The sequence below is a fragment of the Parambassis ranga genome, chromosome 2 (assembly GCF_900634625.1).
Source record: "Parambassis ranga chromosome 2, fParRan2.1, whole genome shotgun sequence".
In the NCBI taxonomy this organism is placed as follows: domain Eukaryota; kingdom Metazoa; phylum Chordata; class Actinopteri; family Ambassidae; genus Parambassis; species Parambassis ranga.
In genome coordinates this window covers 43,138,660-43,160,388 of record NC_041023.1, presented here as the reverse complement: position 1 = coordinate 43,160,388, position 21,729 = coordinate 43,138,660, and the positions used below count along the sequence as shown (strand labels likewise).

The 21,729-nt window shown below is 42.4% G+C and overlaps 2 protein-coding genes across 3 annotated transcripts; both read left to right on the top strand.

Annotated features, from left to right (window-relative positions):
• Window positions 1–1,860: 1,860 nt before the first annotated feature.
• Window positions 1,861–3,275, top strand: LOC114431716 (complement C1q-like protein 2). Of its 2 annotated transcripts, XM_028399314.1 has the most exons (4): window positions 1,861–2,007; window positions 2,041–2,155; window positions 2,222–2,463; window positions 3,096–3,275. In XM_028399314.1, the coding sequence occupies exons 1-4, from the start codon at window positions 1,861–1,863 to the stop codon at window positions 3,273–3,275; spliced, it is 684 nt and encodes a 227-aa protein (XP_028255115.1). The 2 variants fall into 2 exon arrangements, with proteins under 2 accessions (XP_028255115.1, XP_028255114.1); XM_028399313.1 differs by having other exon boundaries at window positions 1,861–2,463.
• An 8,564-nt stretch (window positions 3,276–11,839) lies between these two features.
• LOC114431731 (homeobox protein engrailed-1-like) lies at window positions 11,840–15,299 on the top strand. Its single transcript, XM_028399335.1, has 3 exons — window positions 11,840–11,983; window positions 12,070–12,674; window positions 14,629–15,299. The coding sequence occupies exons 1-3, from the start codon at window positions 11,895–11,897 to the stop codon at window positions 14,946–14,948; spliced, it is 1,014 nt and encodes a 337-aa protein (XP_028255136.1). The 5' UTR covers window positions 11,840–11,894; the 3' UTR covers window positions 14,949–15,299.
• Window positions 15,300–21,729: the final 6,430 nt, after the last annotated feature.

The window sequence follows — 21,729 nt, the reverse complement described above, 5'->3', positions numbered from 1 at the left end:
TTAGTAGACAGGGGAAATGTAAAACATGACAGGGAATGTTCAGCCTGGCCAGGACCTGTTTTCATTTTGTTTTTGACCCGGCTCTCGTGTGCTCACCTTCAGACAGGAGCGGCCAGGCTGGAGCCGTGTTCTGAGGAGTTACAGCTGAGCAGAGCACCAGTTAAAAATGGGTTTTGGGGGTGGGAGTGCAAGGCTGCAGCTAAGCCTCGTCTTCAGCCTCTGCACATCAACCTTGAGCTCTAAAGCCTCTGTTGTGGATGTGGGGGCCTGTGCTCCAATTCCAGGTGCTTAACTACACCAAACCACAGTTTTTGAAGCATTTCAGGTCCTTCAGAACCCCCTTTTTAAACTCATGGCCAAAATTAATCATGATTTTAAGTGAGCAGAGCACTGTGTATTCTCAATAGCTTGTATTAGCAAGAAAATAATTGCATTAATAACAGTTGTTATCGAACAGCGAGCATGGTGCAAGGGGGCCTCGGTGGCACAGAATTTAAAAAAGAGGCATTTAAGACAAATCTGTATGCAATAGAGTCATGATTGCCTGTGCACGGCGAGAATTTTAATTTGTTGGAGAATCTAAATTCAAGACCTGTGCACTCCACCTCGTGAAACAAGACATCAAATATGTCCCTGCAGCCACAGGGAGCTTGGAGCTGAAGGTGTCGACAGCCGTCAGACATCTCTGGTCCACTTCCTGCATATATTAGCTGATCCCCCCCTCGCCTGCTCTCCTTGTTCTCCCTCAAAATATGTGTGTGTGTGTATGTGAGGTGACCAATGCAGAGGCGGTCACTGATGATGACACCGCTGTGAACCTGCCCTCAGCTGTCTGACATGACTTTGAAAAGACCCCTCACAGTCTGAGTCAAATATTTGGCCGTAATTTGCTTCCACAAGTTTCCATTAATGCATCTTAACTGAAGAACTATAAGCTCAACCCATTATTTCCACAGAGGGGGAGTGGGTGAATAAATTGTGCCTGCAATCTGTATGTATGTATTCTGCCAATAAGAACTTACATAAATGGCTCAATACCTTTGAGATTTGCAAATATAAATATGGATTCATGCTGCATTTTAAGGTTGCATGTGTATGCATACATTGATACACTTGGATATCTGTTTACTTGTAAGCGCTGCCACTTAGAATACAAACTGTACAGACAAACTTTATTCAATTCTCCTTCTGTCAAGTCAAAACTAATTAGAAAACTTCCTGGCACACATTTAAAAGTAATATGCACGTCTACATGATTAATTATTCAGTTAGTTTGCAGTAACTGGAAATACTGGATAATTGCCTGAAAACTGTGCTGTACACTTGAGTACTGCTGACATCTATCTGCAAATTATGTAACAGGCATGATAAATCTGAGCCACACAGGACAACCTCAGGTCATATAGCTCAGCATCAGCTGCACTTTTGCTGCTGACTTTTAGCCACACTGAGGGAGACTGGACGTTTTTTTAAAAAAATCTAATTATGATTTACTTTTGCATATTCTCCAAACTTCCACGCACGCTAATTTGAAAGCCGTATTTACCATCTTCCGGTCTCATCCTCTTTAGCTTTCACAGCTGGACGCAGCTGGACGCAGCTGTCCGCGCGCCCCCATCCATCCAGCCAAGACGCGCACCCCGTCTCCGTCACAGTCGCAGCCCGGGGGCTTGAAGAACAGCTGGACCGAGTTATGCGCCGTAACTTAACTTCATCTATTTTGTTTTTCTCATCCTGAACCCCCCACTGTCCTCTGTCACGATTCCTCTCCGAAGAGGCTCCACGGATCTCCTGTCGTCGATTTGTCCCCGAACGGCGCGGAGGAAGTGGTCGGTGGTCGTTCTTGTGACCGCCGTCGCGATGGTTCTGCTGGCTCTGGCCGTTGCTGTCCCATTAGTGCTGCTCCGCACCTCTGAAACCTCTGCTCATTACTACGAGATGATGGGCACCTGTCGGATGGTGTGCGACCCGTACACCCCAAAACCAGGAGGCGCAACCGCCATGGAGGTGATCCAAAACGTGAACGGTGTCGCTCCCCAGCCGCCTATGGCGCACGGTAGCCGCGGGGAACCAGGGCGACCGGGAAAACCGGGACCTAGGGGCCCACCGGGTGAACCAGGACCACCTGGTCCGAGGGGGCCCCCGGGAGACCGCGGCTACAGTAAACTCGCTTTCCCCGCGTTAACCGGATCCACAGCAGGTGAGAACGGCGAGACGGGAGAGGGTGTGAATTCCACGGCCAGCGGTTTCAGGATCGCTTTCTACGTCGGTCTGAAGAATCCACACGAGGGATATGAGGTGTTAAAGTTTGACGACGTGATTACAAACTTGGGGAACCACTACGACCCGACCACCGGGAAGTTCACCTGCCATGTGTCCGGGATCTATTTCTTCACCTACCATGTACTGATGCGGGGTGGAGACGGGACCAGCATGTGGGCCGATCTGTGCAAAAACGGACAGGTATGACTGTCGCTGAACGCGCATAATAATGAGGAACAATGACAATAATTTGCAACAACTACTAACTGACTACTAAACCAAAAAGATTTTGTTCAGCTTGACTGGATAAAAAATTATGATAATTGTATTCTATACAGAGAAAACAATGAATTTTACGCACCAAAAGCGCACAGCGTGGCATAAGACTTGCCCTTTCCTCTCCCTAACACGACTTACATAACAACACAGTCAACTGATTCTTATCTTTAATGAATTCAAAGCAACATCGGTGATATTTTTGGCCATCTCCAAGGCTGTCTGAGCGCTCTGTTTGGCTGTGTCACTCATGCGTAAATCCCGTCTGGATGAGTCTTCCCTCTCAGAGGTTTACAGCTCCAGTTGAATGCAGGGTCACACACGAGGCTTAACATTATCACTATTCATTAAAGGTGCTGACAGGGGATTCAGCTCAAACAGGTTTTATTCTATGATCCTATTTTCCCTCTTAAATTTCTACTAGATGGTTTAAAATTAGAATCATTTTACGCACCACTGATGCTTCACTTTGCCTCTCAGGTATATGTGAACTTTTACACCAAGTCTTGTTCTCTCTTGGTTTTTTTTTTATTATTTATTTATTTGTTTTGCACCAGGTCCGGGCCAGCGCCATAGCTCAGGATGCAGACCAGAATTACGACTACGCCAGCAACAGCGCCGTGCTGCACTTGGACTCTGGAGACGAGGTCTACGTCAAACTGGATGGTGGAAAAGCTCATGGAGGCAATAACAACAAGTACAGCACGTTCTCTGGCTTTATCCTCTACCCAGACTAAAACAGGCTGCAGCACATCACTGGACACTAATCATCACTGAAAATTGTTACAAGTAACATGTATGATCAAATATGTTTATCTTTTTTTTGCAGACAGGTGCCACACTGGTGGGCTTATCTGCAACCGTGTGTTAATTTAGTGAAAGATCCTTTTGTACATATGTATTTAAGTTCAGTTGAAGGCCGCTGTCATCGGTAAGTATACCCCTGGGAAAATGTTATTTACAAATGCCAGCCTTAAGATGGACTGATGGGTTACAGACTGAGAGGTTCTTGGGAAGCAGTGTATGTTAAAGCAGGATATTTAAAGAAAATGCAACGAAATGAAGTTGTCAAAAAGCAGCACATTTTGCACTTTTTTTGTGCACTCACACTTGCAACTTGTAGTGCAAAATGATGGTGTGACAGGCGGCATCTGGAGGCCGAGGTTGCATCAGCAACATATAACATGAAGTTATACACACCCATTAGAAGCTGTATGTTTCATTTGTATCATTCTGTAATGATTCAACCCTTCCAATCTGGCCCTGGTTATTAGTAGCTAGCCCACCAGGTTATGATTTCGTGTGCCAAAACAGAAGCAATGACTAAAACAGGCAAAAAAAATTCATATGAGCATGTGAGCAGTGGTTTGAAATAGACTTTATCCTTTCATTTATTGTGGAATATTCCGCAGAAACTGCCAGAAATGAGAGACAAAATTTTAGGTGCAAGATGTTTTGATCAATGCAGTGAGCAAAAACTGTGGTGTTTTGAGTCGTGTTCAGTGTTTTAACAAAATAACCAATCACCACACATAAATGATGTGAGCAGATGTCTTGCATCTGGACTTAATCTGTTCTATTGTGTTCTATTATATATGCCAATAAATCCAATTTAACTAAACATCTGTGTGCAAATCTCTGAATCCAGGTGCGGCCGATGTATATGTACCATGCATGGACCTACATAAGGCTGCAAGGAGTAATTAAATCTAAAGAGGATACAGGATGATTCAGGTTATATCAGAGCTCTGCCTGAAACCTGTCGGCACATATTTTGCTCCACACTTGCCTGAATGTGTTGCACTGCAGTCTAATAACAGCGTGTCCTTCAGGTTCCAGGTGTATCCCTGAATGTCCTTTGCTCTTTTGTGCCTGAAGACATTTGCAGCTGCTGAGCTTGGACACAAACCACTAAAAAGTGGATTCATTCAGTTACATGTTTGAGGTGAGGTGATGAATAGAAAGGGTACATTCTCAAATATAAAGGCTGGTGGCTGCCAGATTCACTCTTAATTTGCTTGTATTGAGATTTGCAGATGCTTCACCACAATAAAACATCGCTGTAAGCCTTCATTATGATGATGATGATGGAGGCCGGTTTGTGTGTCTTTTAGATTTTTTTTTTTCTTCTACCCCTCAAGGACGCACACAAACCAGCTGTTTACACACCACTCCTGTCACTTTAAATGGAAATCATGGGAAACAAATATTAGCATGTCTGCTTAGATAAACCTCTATTAAGGTGGTGGCTTATTATTCTGCGTTCTATAAACTATCTCTGTCCTCCTCCTGAGGGGGATTGTGTTATTCTTGAGCTGCTCAAGGAACAGAGACCCACGCTGACAGCTGCCATTGCCAGGTTTATGATCAGAATTGTAGAGCTTATTACTGTGCTTACATCTGGCTCCACATACCTGCTGAAGAGCACAATCCCTGATGTTGCAGTCCTTGCTTGACCTTGTTTGAGAATTTCTGCAACAGAAGTTAGAAACATAAAGTTAGCACTGAGTGGACAATACAAAAGATGATGTCTGAAGATGTTATTTCACACTTTAGGCTGTTTGAGAGGATCTTTTCTTAGAAAGCAAAGAGATGCGAGAAGGGGCGATGATGTCTTTTAAACTGTTTAAAGATCAGCGTGTGATGGCCTTGAAAGGCTTTCAGCTCCCACTGCAGACACATTTAGGATGAAAAGTGGAGCTGCTGACACCGACTGAGACATCAACAGCACTACGTGTCACTGGTGGCCTGACGGATGCCTGCACACACACACACACACACACACACATATATAACACGATAGATGATCCAACTGCTCCGTCCCCCTAGTCTGGATGACAGTGAGGGATTGCTGACTGACAGGCAGAGTAGTGAAATTCTCTGATGGATGAGATAAGTGGGACACAGCCTCTCTCACACACACACACACACATACACAGTGTTCAGGGGAATTTAGCTTGACAGGCAGCTGAGCAACAGGCATCATATTGGAGTAATGATAGTATGTGTCGCTGGGCACTCTGGCTGCTGATCTATGACTGTGCACGTGTGCCACCTTCATTAAATTTAATCACTTCTACTCAAACAATTAGAGCTTACATTAGCAACGCCTACCAGTCTGCTACTCAAACATGTGTCTCCAGCAATAAGCAGCAGTCTGGCTGAGCTGATTTCAACGATTGCAATAAAACACTGCGGCCGACGAGCTCTGTGCGCCGGCAGCCAATCATCAGGACATTTTTAAAACCCTCTCCTCATTCTTTCACTGCACCGATTTTCACCCAGCGATGATTGATCCCTGTTCATGCCTGAGATGCAAATGCCAACATTGCACGACTGAAATACAAAAAAGGGGACGTCTAAAGAGACCCCAGAGAGAAGGCTGAATGCTGAAAACTTTCATTTTTAATCGAAAATCTTCTGCTTTTCTTCTTTTTTTTTGTTTGAGCCAGTGGTGCGCTCGCAATCCCACAGCTGGGAGAGGGCTGTCATATTAAAGTTGTAACTGTGGAGTGTCTGCAAGAGATGAAATAAGAAATCTCCTTAAACTTTATTATGTGTTTAAAAGCAGTGCAGAACCTCTGGTAACACGTGAAAGTGAACTGGTGTTAATGTCCATTTATATGTGGAAAAAAAATCAAAAACAACACTGAGATACAAATTTAGCTTCAGTGGAATCTCTGCTCAGGATTACAATTCCTATGCTGGATAATGATTGGGCCGAATGCTGACTCACTTCATCTGTCAGTTTGCACTCCGTGCTTTAATCGGCCAAACAAGGGGAAACAGAGTAAACAGAGTGAAAGAGAAGGCGGGTAAAAAGAAGCTTTTTTTTTCCTCTCTGTGGAGGTAAATAAGAGAAATGCAGCTTGTTTGGATGATTTTTGTAATCCAGGTTCTTCTGTCAAGTTCTGCACATGGCATCCTGAGTGCACACATGTGTGACCTTTTTCCCTTTTCCATCAAGCAGTCTCTTACATCTGAGGTTTTTAGAGATCATATCAGCATCCTGTGAGTCATTCAAATGAGCCGAGTTTGTCCTGTTTGTGTGCCGTCACAGCCTATTGTTGAAAGGACACAACCTTAGGGCCCGCAGTGGTGGTTCAGTTTCAAAAAGAATGCTTAAATAGGCTTAAGCTCCTGTTTACTAACTCCTTTTGAATTCACAGTTTAGTCATAATAAAGGGCTCATAGTGTAACCTAACAACTCTATCTTTAAATGTGATTCACAGCCAAAATGTCATTGCCTCATACGCTTCCGTTTCTGCCCCTGTGAGGACATTTAAACCTGAGAATCACCAGCTCACACTCATGCACACAGATGATTTGCAAGCAGGCAGGAAAATGGCAGAACTGTCAGAAACACATCTCAGTCTTGTTCTCCAGGTCGGCTAAAGGAGGCTACGCACAGATCAATCTGTCTCTCACACACTGGTTTCCTTATCCGGCCATCCACCTCTCCCTCCTGACTGTCTCCTCCTCCTCCTGCTCTACTGTTTCTCTCAAACAGTTTTTAAATTAGCATTATTATTTATGTCCCACCTATGTCCAGCCTCACCAAGTTTTACATGCTTCAGAATCAGTCTAATAGCCATATTTTCGCCTAACCTGCTGGTATACTCTTATCACTTCTCATTCTTAGCATGCCTAGACCCACACTAACCTGCAGATCATTAGCATTTAGCTCTTAGCACTGCTGTGTCAAAGTACGGTCTTACAGAGCCAATAGCATGACTGCAGATGCTCTGTCTCATTTATATTAGCATCACGCTGCAGATTAGTGACAGCTTGTTAAAACAGTAGCCAAAAAACTAATTACTTTTTGCTGTGAAAAATCTGATTATGAATCTTCTGAGATATAATTAATTTATCATCTCTTACAGGGACTTTGAAACCGCATGTCATGCAATTTGTCAGTTGTGAATATAGAGGAGTAAAAGGTTAAAGAAATAAGTCACTGAAGGCGGCAGCTTTTTATTGTAACAGAGCCGATGAGGACTGTATCTTTTATCGCTGATGACAGTGACAGACCGAGGATGCCAGATGAGAGGGACGGTCCTCGGAGAGCTGACTGAAAGGTTAGATTGGCCCCAGGCAGCATTGCTGATGAGGACACACACACACTCACACATATATGCACACTCACACATCAAGAGCCCTTCAATCATGCATAAGATGCTGTATTCATGTGGCCTAAGCGTGTCATTGCACAGGCTTTTCAACGAGTGATTGTGGCTTTTAAGTGCTATAAATAAGACGCAGACAGTCGCTGTGATTCATCCTCGATAGCAGCTGAAAGGTTTCAGCTTCGGAGCAAGGAAAGTTGTTAGGATTGGCATGTACAGCCAAAAACAATCAACACAGAGATAAAAAGAGACACTGTCCAGCAAAGTGCCTGCATCGATTTCATTTGCCAATTACCAGACGGGGCCCATTTATCATCACCTTAAGCTTCCACAAACTTCTCTGCAAGATGTAATAAGACTGAGGAGCAATCTGTCCCCCACTTCTCATTAGGACTCTGAAGAGATCCCCTGAAGCTTAATTATTTATCTGCATTAATATCCCCTCAATTATTAATGATAGGTGAGTGTGTGTATGTGTGAGAAGGCCAAAGATCAGCCCTCTGTTACCCCAGTCTCCCTCCTGATTAATGGATGAGGGAGAGGAGCCCTTCATGTATTATTACTGGAGAGAGTCCGGACCTTAGAGAGAGAGAGACACACACAGAAAGAGAGAGAGAAAGGTGGTGGTGGGGTAATGGGGAGGAAACCCAGTGAATGATAATCACTGCTTAGTATGCAAACATGTCCTCTGTACACTGCTGGCATTTTAATATTACGAAGGAGGACTTGTGTGGTGCCTCTTTGTCTCTCAATCAACACAAATTTGAAAATGTCAAACAATCAAAAAGTGGACTTATTTATCATTTTGAAGATGATGGCTACCATTCATCAGACGCTTGCACCAACAGTTGTAAAGGAAATGATTATATATGGTCATATAAGTATTTTATTTGCTCATTTTATAAGGAAATAAAACTTGTTGGGTTTTATTGGTTGTTTTTTTTTTTTTTTAATGAAGGAACACCATCCATCTCTCCTTTTCTGTCCTGTCTGTTGTTGCACATGGGCAGTGTCAGAGAGGAGGGGAAGCAATCACAGACAGCCCGTCTCATCCTCTCAGCAGCAACCCCAAGCACAGACTCACATCTGGCCACGTGCCTTTAAAAAACATTTGGGGCACTTTTTGTGCTGGCGGCCATCACACTTCACAGGGCTGCAACACCCAGTACCTCCACCCTTCACTGACTGTGACTCACCGTTAGTCCATCATACCATAAATAGCACAATTCTGGCACACACACACACACATTTCATACCTATTCATTTATATTTCTGCAAGTTACACATTCAACTCTTGGTGTAGTTTTAATGAAATTGTTCCCTATAATAAAAACTGCTTCATTTAATTTTATATGGGTGCAGTACAGTATGAGCTGTGCTACACTGACATCTTGTGGACACGCAGAGTAGTACAAGGATGCGCATTTGTAATAGGTAGCCTATATAGACACAGTTTTGTAACATTTATTGGATTTTTACTGAAGCATTTTTATTTCTTTATATATGTACTATTCTTCCATGGTCTTTACTGTCCACATCTGATATATAAGCCACGAAAACATGGATTTATATCAAGTAAAACCACTAAAATCCACTAAAGTCACCAGTTTGTTTACATCCAAATCACTCGTGCTGCTTCTGTGTTTTTATCTGTATCTGTTTTCTGTTCACAACACAAGGTTGGAATTTTAATTTGACTGTATGTTTATACACTGCCAATAAAGTCCGTGTAGGTGGCGCCAAAGTCATATAGCTTTTAACTTGTGAACTTAACAGATGTGAAGCCACCCTGACTCATGCAATGTCTCCACAATATATAAATACATTATTTGTTTTTATTAGGGTTGTATCCAGTCCGAGAAAATACATAAACTGTTAGTTTCATCAGTCATCTCTACTGACTCATTTTGAACCTGAATAAGTGTGAAAATGCACATACCTGTAGAATTATTTGCTGCACTTCCCCTCTTCCGCCAAAAGGTGGCAGCACCAGCAAGCAGCTGCAGCACTGATCACCAACCAAAAGCTTCAGAACTTGAATCTGAGGTTCACACAGTCATGTTGTCCTCTGAGATGCTTCCTTGTCCCTCTCATCATTTAAAGATGGACCACTTTAAAAACACCATCACCTGGAGGAAAAAAAAGAAACATATAAAATAAGACCACTCCCCAACACAGAGAGTATGAGCATGTAACAGGAAGTGTTAAAATAAAATTATAAAAAAAAACATTTTTTGTAAGTGTGTAATATGTGTTAATGTGTTATAAATGCAGCAAAATGATTATTTGTCAGTTTACACTTAAATAATTATTTAATATTTTATTAAATTTGTTATTTTTTAGAGCAAATGATTACTTCCTTTCACATCATAATCCATGATATTTTATTACACAAAGTCTTACAAAAGAAAAAGTGTGTTTTTCTCTCAATGTTTTTTAAATGATTTTCATGTGCACAAATTGTTCCACGAAAGTGTTGATCATTTGAAATACACATGAAGCTGCTGTTTGCTGAATAGAGTCAGACACTGCGGGTAAATATTGAGGTGAAGAAGTAAAAGACGAAGAAGAAAACAAAAACATGGGCCTGTTCGCACTTTATTTTTATTCTTAAATGAAACACACACACACACACACTTCATTCTCCTTCTCTGAAGTCAATGTGCAAACTGTCACGCAGCTTTACTCCTACAAGAGGCACATTATGACTCCCTGTGTGTGTGTGTGTGTGTGTGTGTGCTGAAGCACCTCGGGTATATAGGCTACTCAATAAAACCGGGGCTGCGATCCGTCAGTGCATTTATCATCCTATTACGGCGACAAATCCGGCTCCCAATACATGAAAGGTAAAATGAATTACCAACGTTAAGCCGTCAATAAAGTCATTTCTGTAAATGGTGTCTCAGAGGGCCCGCGCTATTATTCAACAAGCTTTATCAGCACCTTGGAAATTACGTGGCTTGTAGCGCGGCCCCTGCTTCACTTTGATTAAGGGCCCTGCCAGGGACCGGTGACAGCGCTTTTGACTCGGGTTTTATTCAGCACGCTCCCCGTGATGAACACCGGGCAGATCGGGCGGAATGAAGACTAATTAAAAGCTATAAATTATCTTTTGCAGCCCCTCTCAAGCAGCCTCTCTTTGCGGCTCCAGATAAGAGCAGACTGAGCGCTCATTTACCCACAATGGCGCTGCGGCTAAACAGCATATTGATACTGTCCTAATTGGAATTTAATTAAGTAGCCATGGCTTCCCACTCCGGCCTGCGGGATAAAGATTTCACTGTGTTAACCATCAACACGTCCCCACTTTCAGCCTGTCGCCATTATGATTATTAATATTATTATTATTTCAGTTCGCCAATTAGAGCTCGATGGCAATTTTACTCATATCCTGGAGATTTTTTTTTTTTTGCAAAACCACTATTTATTATCAGGACACACTCCTGCTTTCTAGACCTCACTGCGTTCAAAGTTCTGCTCTCAGTCAAGGTGATAATAAAAAAAGACGCATCTAGGTCTATTGTTTTGTTGTGTTGGTAAAAAAAAAAAAACATGTATGTTAAAACAAAAAGTAACATGCGAACAGAAAATGCACCTAAAAAAAGGGAGAAATGAGCAGTTGGAGGAATATTATTCTTCTGTTTTTACATTTATTTATCATGGAAATGTTTTTCAGTATTTATGAATGGGTCCAAATATAAAATGTGAATACACATTTTTTTAAACCTAAAATAAATATGAAAATAATTCCAGACTTTTTTTTCCTAATAATGTAAATGTCTTGTAAAATCGTTCCTTTATCATTAATAAATATATAAAGCCGTTCATTTATCTGCATTTAAACACAAACATTTGTTAAAGGTGGCCCCTTTTGTTTTTGTTTTGTGTTGGCGTATACATGCACGTGCACCAATATGCAACAAATATTGATCCAACTAAACTATAGGAGCGCGGGAGCTGTGTGTGCGTGTGCGCGCAGGAGTGCTGGTCCGCGGATTTTTTTTTTTTTTTTTTTTTTTTTTTTTCTTCCCCAATTGGTCGTCGTCAACTGTGACAGGAACCAGCTCAGCTCCTGATTGGTCCGTTGCACGCGCACACGTGCTTCCGGCTGAGTGTAAAGAGAATGGAGAAAAATACCCACACACACACACATAAATACACGCACGCACGCACGAGAGGGGGGAGATAACGGTTTTAGGAGAGTTTGGGAAGAGCGAATACACAGATATTATGCTGCTGTGGAGAGAGGCAGGTCGCAACGTGGATCTGATCGCTATGCCAAGTCTTGGAAGACGGTTAGGAGAGGACATGTCGCCGCTGTAGGTGATATTATTAACGCGCACAGGTGTTTATTCTAGTAAAAAGGCTTGTTTTTACATGCTGTCGGTCTAATTGGATACTGAAGGGGGCGGGAGATTGAGCAACAAGTGGAGTTTGGCGTGGAGTGGCTGAAATCCTCTCACCCAGCCATGGAAGAGCAAAAGGAGCCCAACAGCGGCCGGGACTCGACCGAGGAGGAGAGCATGTCCCTGTCGCCGAACCTCCCATCCCCTGCCATGATCCTACCCCACCAGGCTGCGCAGCAGGCGCACAGAACCACGAACTTTTTCATAGACAACATCCTGAGGCCGGACTTCGGCTGCAGGAAAGAGCCCAGCTACCGCGACAGGAGCCAGACGCCCGGCAGAGAGAACGTCAACCCGCTGGGAGCGAGGCCGCCGCACACCGGCAGCCTCTGCCTGGACTCCAACTGCAGCAGCGACAGCACGTCGTCGTCGTCGCCCTCTTCTTCCTCGTCGTCGTCGTCGTCCTCCCCTTCGTCTAAGCAGAACTCGTCCAAGCAGGGCGAACCGGCGAGCAACGGGACTGGCAGATACGCAGACAGCCCCTCGTCAATTATGGTTATGAGCGGCAGCAATGGAGGGTCCCCGCCCAGAATGAAAGAAAGCCAGCCGATGCTGTGGCCCGCTTGGGTTTACTGTACACGGTACTCGGACCGGCCCTCATCTGGTAAGGCGCTACAAGTCCCCGAATGGGGTAGCTGAGTGCTGGGGGAACTTTGTTGGGCTCCTGCACAGTTTCATTAAACTTATATTAAAAAAAAAAACATCATAATAATAACATCTTGAATTTACCGTAATGAATCCCAGCTGATCAAATCAGAGGGTTTTTATAAACCATAACTCTTCTTCTACATTACGCAGGTAAATAAAACGAAACATGTGACCTACAGGCTTAGTTTAAAACTTAAAAACAGGTCATCATTTAAAGTGCAGTTGCATCATATTAGGCTGAAAAAAACTTCTCTTGTATAAATGTTGTTTTCATCCGCCAGCAAACACAGAATATGACCACAAGACGTGAGGTCATTTGAAAATCATGAAAAGGTGTTTGGCTTGGTATATATGCATTACGGTACAGGTCATAAACAACAGAAAGTCAAAAACAACAATGCCAGTTATTCACTGAATATTCGTGCTATGACTCTGAGGGCCAACACTCAAGAGTTCAATTAAATTAACAGAATTATCTGAGACACATGTTTATATTAAATGACGTCAGATAAAACTCTTTATTCTGGTTTTTGTTTATCTTCTGATTTTACGCTGGATATAACAGGATAAGTGAAGTGTTCTGCATGTGTGAGTCAGAAACTCCGCCATTGTTGTAGTTTATCAAAGAGAAAAAGTGCAGACTCCGACGTTTAGTGTTTATATATTTGGAATTCGAATGTAAAAGCGTTAAATAACACATGGGGATAAATTTATAAATCAATATGACGTTAAACAGTTTTAAATTGGGGGTTAATACTTCAGATTTGTGTTGTTTAAAATGTTGTGTGTGTTGTTTATCACTGCCTGTAGTGCTCCCTTTTTTTGGTTTTGGCACATGTAGCCTATACATTATATTTTAATGCCTCGTTCAGGTCCGGGGGTTCACTGTGTATCTTCATGACAACAAATCTCCACTTTAACTTAAATCGCTTTGTTGTTGCTGCACAATACACGTTTAGTTGTGTGTGTGCGAGCTCCTGCACCTCCAGGCCGCGTCCCCCCTTTTCTTTTATTATTATTATTAAGCTGCAGTTAAATGATTAAGCAATGTGGTCCTGGATGGATTCCATGCATTGTTTGGAGAGAAAGTCGATGATGATGATGATGATGATGTGGACCTGTAAAGTCTGCTTAGGGGTTCTTGTCAAAAAGAGGATTTTTTTTTTGTATTTGCAGCATGGCGGCGGTTTGCTGCTTGTTTTTTTGGCACTTAGATTTTTACAGAAAGCTCCACATGGGTGTAATGCGTAAACCTGCTCGCGTCACTTAAACACAGCAGCAGATTAAGATGACTGCTGTTTTTGTCCTCTCACATGTCTCAGACACATTCCTGGCCTGTTGTTTATTTGGGTATTTCTCTAGAAGTGCTGCTCTTGGATTATGCTGGCTTCTGATTGGCTGATTTATGTCCAGAAAGAAAAAAACAAACGTGCAAACTTTCCAAACTGCTTAACTTAATAATCACGCCTAAAGCATATAACTCACGGAGTAAAATATAAAAATCTTATTATAATGGGTTATTAGCTCTTCTCTTGTTGTTATTATTAACTCATTGTGGTGCGTATGAAGCCAGTATGAGTGTGTTTTTATGTATAAGACACTGGATTGGTGTCTTATTTTAATGCGTCCTGGTTTGGATGGAGGCCTTTAAAAACGCACGGTGTGCCTCTTCACATATAGTCCAAACATAATGTCCATATTGTGAAGAGTCACCACAAAAAGAGACGTGCGTCTCCGCAGCTTTACGCACGCACCAAATCACTCATACCGGTGACCTACATTTGATAATAAGGCGCAATCATCACTCATCATTGAGACGCTCCGTCGATAATAAGATGGAGCGCAGCTCTGTGCGCCCTCTGTGTAACATTAGAATAAATATTTTATTCCTATTGTCGTTTCCACACCAGGCCCAAGGACACGGAAACTGAAAAAGAAGAAGAGCAGCAAGGAGGACAAGCGGCCCAGGACAGCGTTCACGGCCGAGCAGCTGCAGAGACTGAAAACCGAGTTCCAGGCCAACCGGTACATAACGGAGCAGCGGAGACAGTCTCTGGCCCAGGAACTCAACCTGAACGAGTCCCAGATTAAAATCTGGTTCCAGAATAAGAGGGCCAAGATTAAAAAGGCCACCGGCTACAAGAACGGCCTGGCCCTGCAGCTCATGGCGCAAGGACTTTACAACCACTCCACGACCACCGTGAAGGACGACAAAGAGGAGAGTGAATAATGTGCGGCCCCGGACACTTCCCCCTGCGCAGAGGCCCGCGTCACAAGACTCTAATGGAGATAATGGAAAAAAAAAATGAAAGTGGGGGACACGCTATTTAAAAACACAGATTTCTGTTAATGGTAACAGTATATGGACATAATTATATAAATGAACGATCGTTATTAAAGTTTATATAGCCACGCAGTTATCATGTTGTACACAGTATATTTAATTTCATATTCATTCTCATCCGGATCCTTTCTGTCTGTTCTCACTGTTTTTAGAGTGTCTTGACTGGCTCCATTGGTCCTTGTGGTCTCTCTCCTGTCCTCCATATATTTTTGCACCATATTTTCCTTCAAAAAACACAAGTCCGCAAACAAGCCAAAGATTTTAATATGTTCACATGTAGTCTGAAATAAAAAAAAAGGAGAGAGAGACAGAGAGAACGGTAGATAATGGACTAAATTATTCTTTTTTTTATTTCTTAAAAATGCCTACAAAATAAAATCGGTTTGTTGGAAGATTTGGAAATCAACAATGATTGTAATGGGGAATTTTAAAACACATTTTACATTATTATTATTATTATTATGAATATTTTGTCATTTGACTCGCAGCACGCACGACCTTTAATTTTAAAATGGGTGTATGCAATTTTAAAGGAGCAATCCGCCAATTTTAATTCTTTCTTGCCAATTTTGTTTTTAATTAATTTAAATTCTTTATGTATAAAAATGATATTATTGGAGATATAAACACACACACTGAGGAAGCCACCCGCACGTCCCCCTTTCACTCCCTAATGGATAACATTTCAGCTATTAAACTATTCTGGGCATTCACAAGTTTTCACATCCCTGGGAAGCCCCTCGCTGAACTTCAGTGAATACATGCAGTCTGGTTGCATAAATGATGATATTGTCTCATCATCTGAGGGGAGACGCTCTTCTCTTTTTCCTACTTGGGTTTGATTTCGCCCCGTTCGCCCTGACTTGACCTCAGGATCAGATTTGATAGAGCCTGGCTGTGAACTCTGTGACACGGCGTGTGTGTTTATGTTGTACCCCAAGGTCAAAAAGAGAAGACGAACTTTAATGGATTATGAGGAATTGTTTGCACTATAGATATGATTATGATTTTTCTTTATGTTAGGCTGTGAAGAGGTTATTTTAATTCCTCTTTATCTTCTGCAAGACGCTGTTTTAGGTGGTGTTCTCGCCTTGCTTTAGAAAAATCTTCATAGATATTTGGTTCCGTCATTTAAATTCTTCAGATGCATTATTACTTTTTTTTTTTTTTACACTTTTCTTTAACTAGTTTAACCCTCTTTCACAAAATATCATTTACTGAGTTAAAAATGTGCCTAAACCTTCAATGCAAAACATTAATATTAATTCAAATACCGGTAATATTTAAGAATAAAATCCGTTTTTTCTCTAAAACATAGAAACAGGTCAGAGCCGCTCTCTCACCTCGAGGTTTATTTTTGATGTCTAAAAACCGTGCAGGGCTTCCGGTGGGGCTTCCTGCGCTCCTCAGCTCTTCATATTGTTTCTATTTGTTGCGTGGCTCATATACAACTGATCGCAGATCGGATTATTTAATTAAGAGCTAACGAGCCTGCAGAGGTCTGCAGCGGAGGAGTTCACGGCCTCCGCGTTTCAGGCTTTTTAATTATTTCAAGTGCTGCGTTTGTGTTCAGCTCTGCCTATAGAGCAGAGATTTAATAAGCGCACAGCATAGCGTGTTAATAATTGATTTCAGTAATGACGACCAGGGAATCGCTGTCAGGTTATAGGCAGGTTATTCTGCATGTTTTTAGATTTTAATTACCAGTTTATCTTTTTTTTTTTTTTTTTTTTTTTAAATGACCTTTGTTTATCTAGGAGGACTTTACATCCGGAAAAGGTGCAAAGATTTATTTTTTCCACAGTCAGGTTCTTGTTTATGGTGCAGATGAACTGTATAATCAGTTTCCCTGCAGCCAATGAAAACCTCCAGAGATCCTTGAAGGGGCTTCCAGGGGACCAGCAGTAATATTAGGGCTAATTTAATGTCAGTAAAAAAAAAAAATCAATAAATATTTATGGGACTTGATTTCAGCTTGACAGAATCTAATTTATTCTGTTATAATCATACGACATTTGCTTGTGTACAGCACAGAACAATAGATTAGATGTAAAATAACTTAAAGACACTTCTGTACTTTAGGAATTAAATGGTGTAAATGTTTAGAAAACACACACGGAGCATTAATGTGATTCTAAATCCAGCCATTTCTGGCCATCTGGCCTGCATGTGTGAACAGAGATGAAGAGGCTGCCTGGCTCTTCACGGTCAGCTAACCCTGTAGCTCTAATATTATAATGATAGTTTCATTCCCTGCTGTGAATGCGGAAGAGGCTCTTATGACAGTGTATTTAAAATTCATACAATTATGAAACAGCGAGAGGATTTCTCTCCCCCCCTCCCTCCCACCTTGTCATTGAGGAAGCCGAGGGTTTATCTGTAAAACAAAGAAAAGCCAGGGGTCGTTTGCATAGTTAGCACAGTCTGCCTCGCAGGCACAATATGGATTTAATTTATATGCAAATGATAGCAATAAAAAGAGAATACACACTGGAAATCTCTGCCGTTTAAAGGAGGAAGGAGTTGGATTCAGAGCAGCAGGTAGAACCACACGCACAAAACGAAGCATTAACAGCCTCACAACTCTGTTATATAACAACCACAAAGTGCAGCACTGCAAAAAGTGAATTTCTAAATAGAAATTGTGTCTATATATATTTCACACACACGCACACGCACACACACACTGGTGTGTCTCCCATTCTTTCTGCCAGAAATTTGCATCGCCTCAGAGAGTCAGCAGTGCATGGTGACCTCTCAGCCTTCATGCACTGATGCTGTAATATTTGTCGCACATGTATATCTCTTCCTATAATAATTCACACTTCACTCACAAATGTTAAGATTTGATGCACATAATATGATTTAAATCAGGTTTTTAGCCTCTGTAATTTCATTTTTATGAGTTTTAAAGTATAGGACGTTCCTCTTTGGGTGCTTTAAAGTCGATTGAAAGGAATTTTAGGGGTTTTGTGAATGTCTAATCTTCTCATTGGCCACTACAAACATTCTGTGACACACTGCATGGTTACAGTAAACAGAAACACCTGTCATCCGAGCAAAAAGAGACGGCCGTGTGTGTGACCTCACTCAATTTAGGTGTTCGCACTGTTGTTTAACTTCTCAACACAGAAGTAAGAAAGCCTTCTGAGGACAAAGACAAACGCACATAAAATGCATCCATGCAGAGCCTCTTAGATCACAACCCTGTGACGGTGACGGTGCTAAGGAGAGAAGGAAGTGATTCCTTCACAGCTGCTGCCTTCATGAGGACAGAAGAGGAGGAAGACAAAGAGAAAGACAGAGAGAGAGAGAGAGGTCCTTCAACTTTCTTCCCTCTAAATTACTGCAGATATCCAGCTGGTTCCACATCAGATCGGCCTTTTCACACTGCATACGAAACCGGCTAAATTTAACACACCAAAAGAAGAGCTGTTTATTTATTTTCTATAATACTATGTTTTGCAAAAATGTAGAAAAATAAATACACAAACATAGTATAAATTATAGGTCTGAGTTAAAGCAACGTTTTGCTTTTCTTTTTCTTAAAATGTGATTAGTTTGCTGTGAACTGCTGAGGGGTCACGTCCCCCTTGCACTTGACTTGGTATAACATTTGCTGTGTGTGTGTGTGTGAGCCTCCATGTGAGAGCAGTCGAGAGCAGCAAGAAACAGTAAGACTGAATTTCAAACCATTTGACGCTCATCTTGTCCCAGTGTTTTTACTTCAGGAGTACACACTCACCCAAGATGGGTTCTCACCACAGGGGGAAGTTTACTCATGAGTTATTGTGGCCTGTCAACGGGACCACACTATCTCAGACACACACAGACAAAGGTGGCATTGAGAAGGAGCCTCCCACAATGCAACTGAGAGTCCGGGGGGGGGGGGGGGAGTCTCTGCTCCAACAGCCGTGATCTCACCGAGCTAAATCCAGATTACATGGAGGATATACCCAGCGCCACTTGTTTACTCTGCCCATCAGGGGGTGATTTGAGCAGAGTGGGATGAGGAGAAGGTGGCTGTGGTGAGGACATCATAAACACACACACTGTAGGCCAAAACTGTTTTTAATTGCAAATCGTGTAGATGTTGAACTGTTGTCACACAAAAGGCTCGCTGTAAAAACATCCATTTTTTCAGGAGGGAGCTTTGTGTAAAGTTTGGTTTAGGAGCGAAACAGTGGTAACATCACACAAATCAAGCGTCTAGATCTTTGTCATACAGAGATAAAAATGACATTTTTGGGTTCCTGTGAACTCAATCTTCTTCTTTTTTTATAAAAACAAATTTACTACAAAAAGATGTTTTTTTCCAATATATAGCTACTGAGAAGAAGGCGCGCTTAAGGACAGTTATTCGGCTCTAATTAAAAAGCAAGCGTCAGGAAATGACAGTGCATCTCCAGCCGCAGCTATGTGGCAAGACAGCACATCAATCCAGGCTGCTGCTGGGTGCTTTTTAATCTGCTTCCTCACTCATTCATATTGCAATGAGAGAAAACATGGACAATATGAAGTTATTATTATGAGAACTGAGCATCGCGGTCACCGTTGTGACAGCTTATATTGATTATTTACTGTTTGTCTTTAATGCAGATTTCTCATGGAGATTTCCTGTGGATGCACTAACACGTATACACAGACAAACACAGTGAGAACAAAGGCAGGGACACCTGGGAATCCCCTCTTGTTGTATGGGTGGTCACACGCACCTCTGCCTTCTTCATGCCTTCCACATGTGGAAGCACTTTATCTTCCCACTGCCTCTATCACTCGGTTTCACTGTCTCTGTCCTTCTCTGTGTGTGTGTGTGAACCACTTCACTCCACTGAGAAAACCCAAGCTGTGAGAACAAGAGGGTCATCGATGAAAATAGTGATCACACTCCCATCCTCTTCCCCCCTTGAGAGGCATTACTTCCAGACTTTGCAGTGCACCATGTTGGTCAGCCATTAAGTGGTGAGAACACAGACACCACAGACATCCCGGGAAACACCTTTCTTCATCATTTGTGGGTTTATTTTGTCCAGAATGAAACAATGGCTGACTTACACATTGTCTGTCTGGCTGCTAACCCTCTAACCCTCCTCTCACACTTCAAAAGCAGACGCACTTGTGGAGCTCTCCCTCTTCTCCATCCCCTCTCCCTGTCTCTCATCGCGGTGGCCCAGAGGTGGCGAGAGGTGATGCGGGGAAGCCATTACTCATATTCAATTTACATACGGCTGTCACAGAGCTCCTCCAGGCTTGACGCTGATGTCATCGGTGCGTGGGGGCCCTCTGTGGCCACCCGGTGTATGGGAAGACTTCTCGCTGTCATAGGGTAAAGGAAGGAGCCTCCATCCTGATGGGAGCGCTATCACTGTTGGAGCAGTATGATGAATGTGGGGAAATTCGTGCATGTGCTTTTACTATAGCACGTGTATACTTTGTGTTTGTTTTGACTGAAATAGGTACACTTGAATGTAGATGTGGAACAATGTTTACAGTCACCATCATCAGCTCCACAGCCAGATATATGTCACCCTGACAATCCAGCAACAAAAGCCACCGGTTCAAGATATACAGTACACACCATGGACACTTTGGGTGCTTGCTTTAGCTCTTCCGTACAGAAATATTAGCTTAAATATGGCTCTCAGCGCCTCAAAGGGGTCAAGAGTCTGGGGTCAAGAGTCTGGGGTCCGTTTTGCAGTCGGCTGCTCAGAGAAAGCTGTGGAGCTCGAGTAGTTTAAAGTGAACAGCTACTGGCAGGCATCCAGAGGAGGAAATCTAAGTTATTTACAAAGCCTCACTTGACAAAAGACAGTAAAGCATCCCATATTCAGCAAGCCGGGCTGCTCCAGAGCTGACAATGAATCCAATTTGCTGCAGCTGAGACCAAGTAATTTGGTGGAAAATGGGTAAAGTTATCCACAATCCACATCATTTTTAAATGTACAGTTTCAAAGTCATATGCAAACAACATCAGCACACACACACACACAGAGGGCAGAAGTTCAGGTTACAAGGCCGACTCATCTCTGGCTCTAGGCAGCAGAATGCGAGACCGTGAATAACTGTTTTAACACACAGCCGGCACATTGTGTGGTCTGTAACATACCATCTAAAGCATAACTCTGTCTGTCTGTGTTTGTGAGTCTGACGTCAGTCTGTCAGTGTACATGTGTTTCGTCCTTATCGTGGTGTTCGGCTGTCATAGGCGCTGTCTATACGGTGTTCCTCTTTAAGTTTGGTGCAATTAAATGTTGATAATGCAACGTTGTGATACAAATTTTGAATTGCAACCACTGTTGGAACACTGAGCCACATCATCCAGTGTATTTGCTGTGGTAATTAATCATCTCCACTTGACGCTGACACAACGACCAAACATTCTGCAAGGAGCGTTTTGGCAAAAGAACTATTTATGGATATCTATGTGTGCTTTTTGTGTGCTAACAGGTGTGAGGCCGAACACCTGCATGCTGGATGTGACGAATCAAAGAGGTGAAAGGTCAAACATGCAATGTGGAGGATATGTTCCGTGTCATTTTCCCAAAAAAATAAAGTGGACGGAGAAGCGCTGATTTGGACTAAATTTGTTTTCTTTTCGCCTTCGCCTGCCTCTGTGTATTAAAGTCAGTATTTCAGAAAGCAGGAGCAGATGGCTGCAAAAACAAAA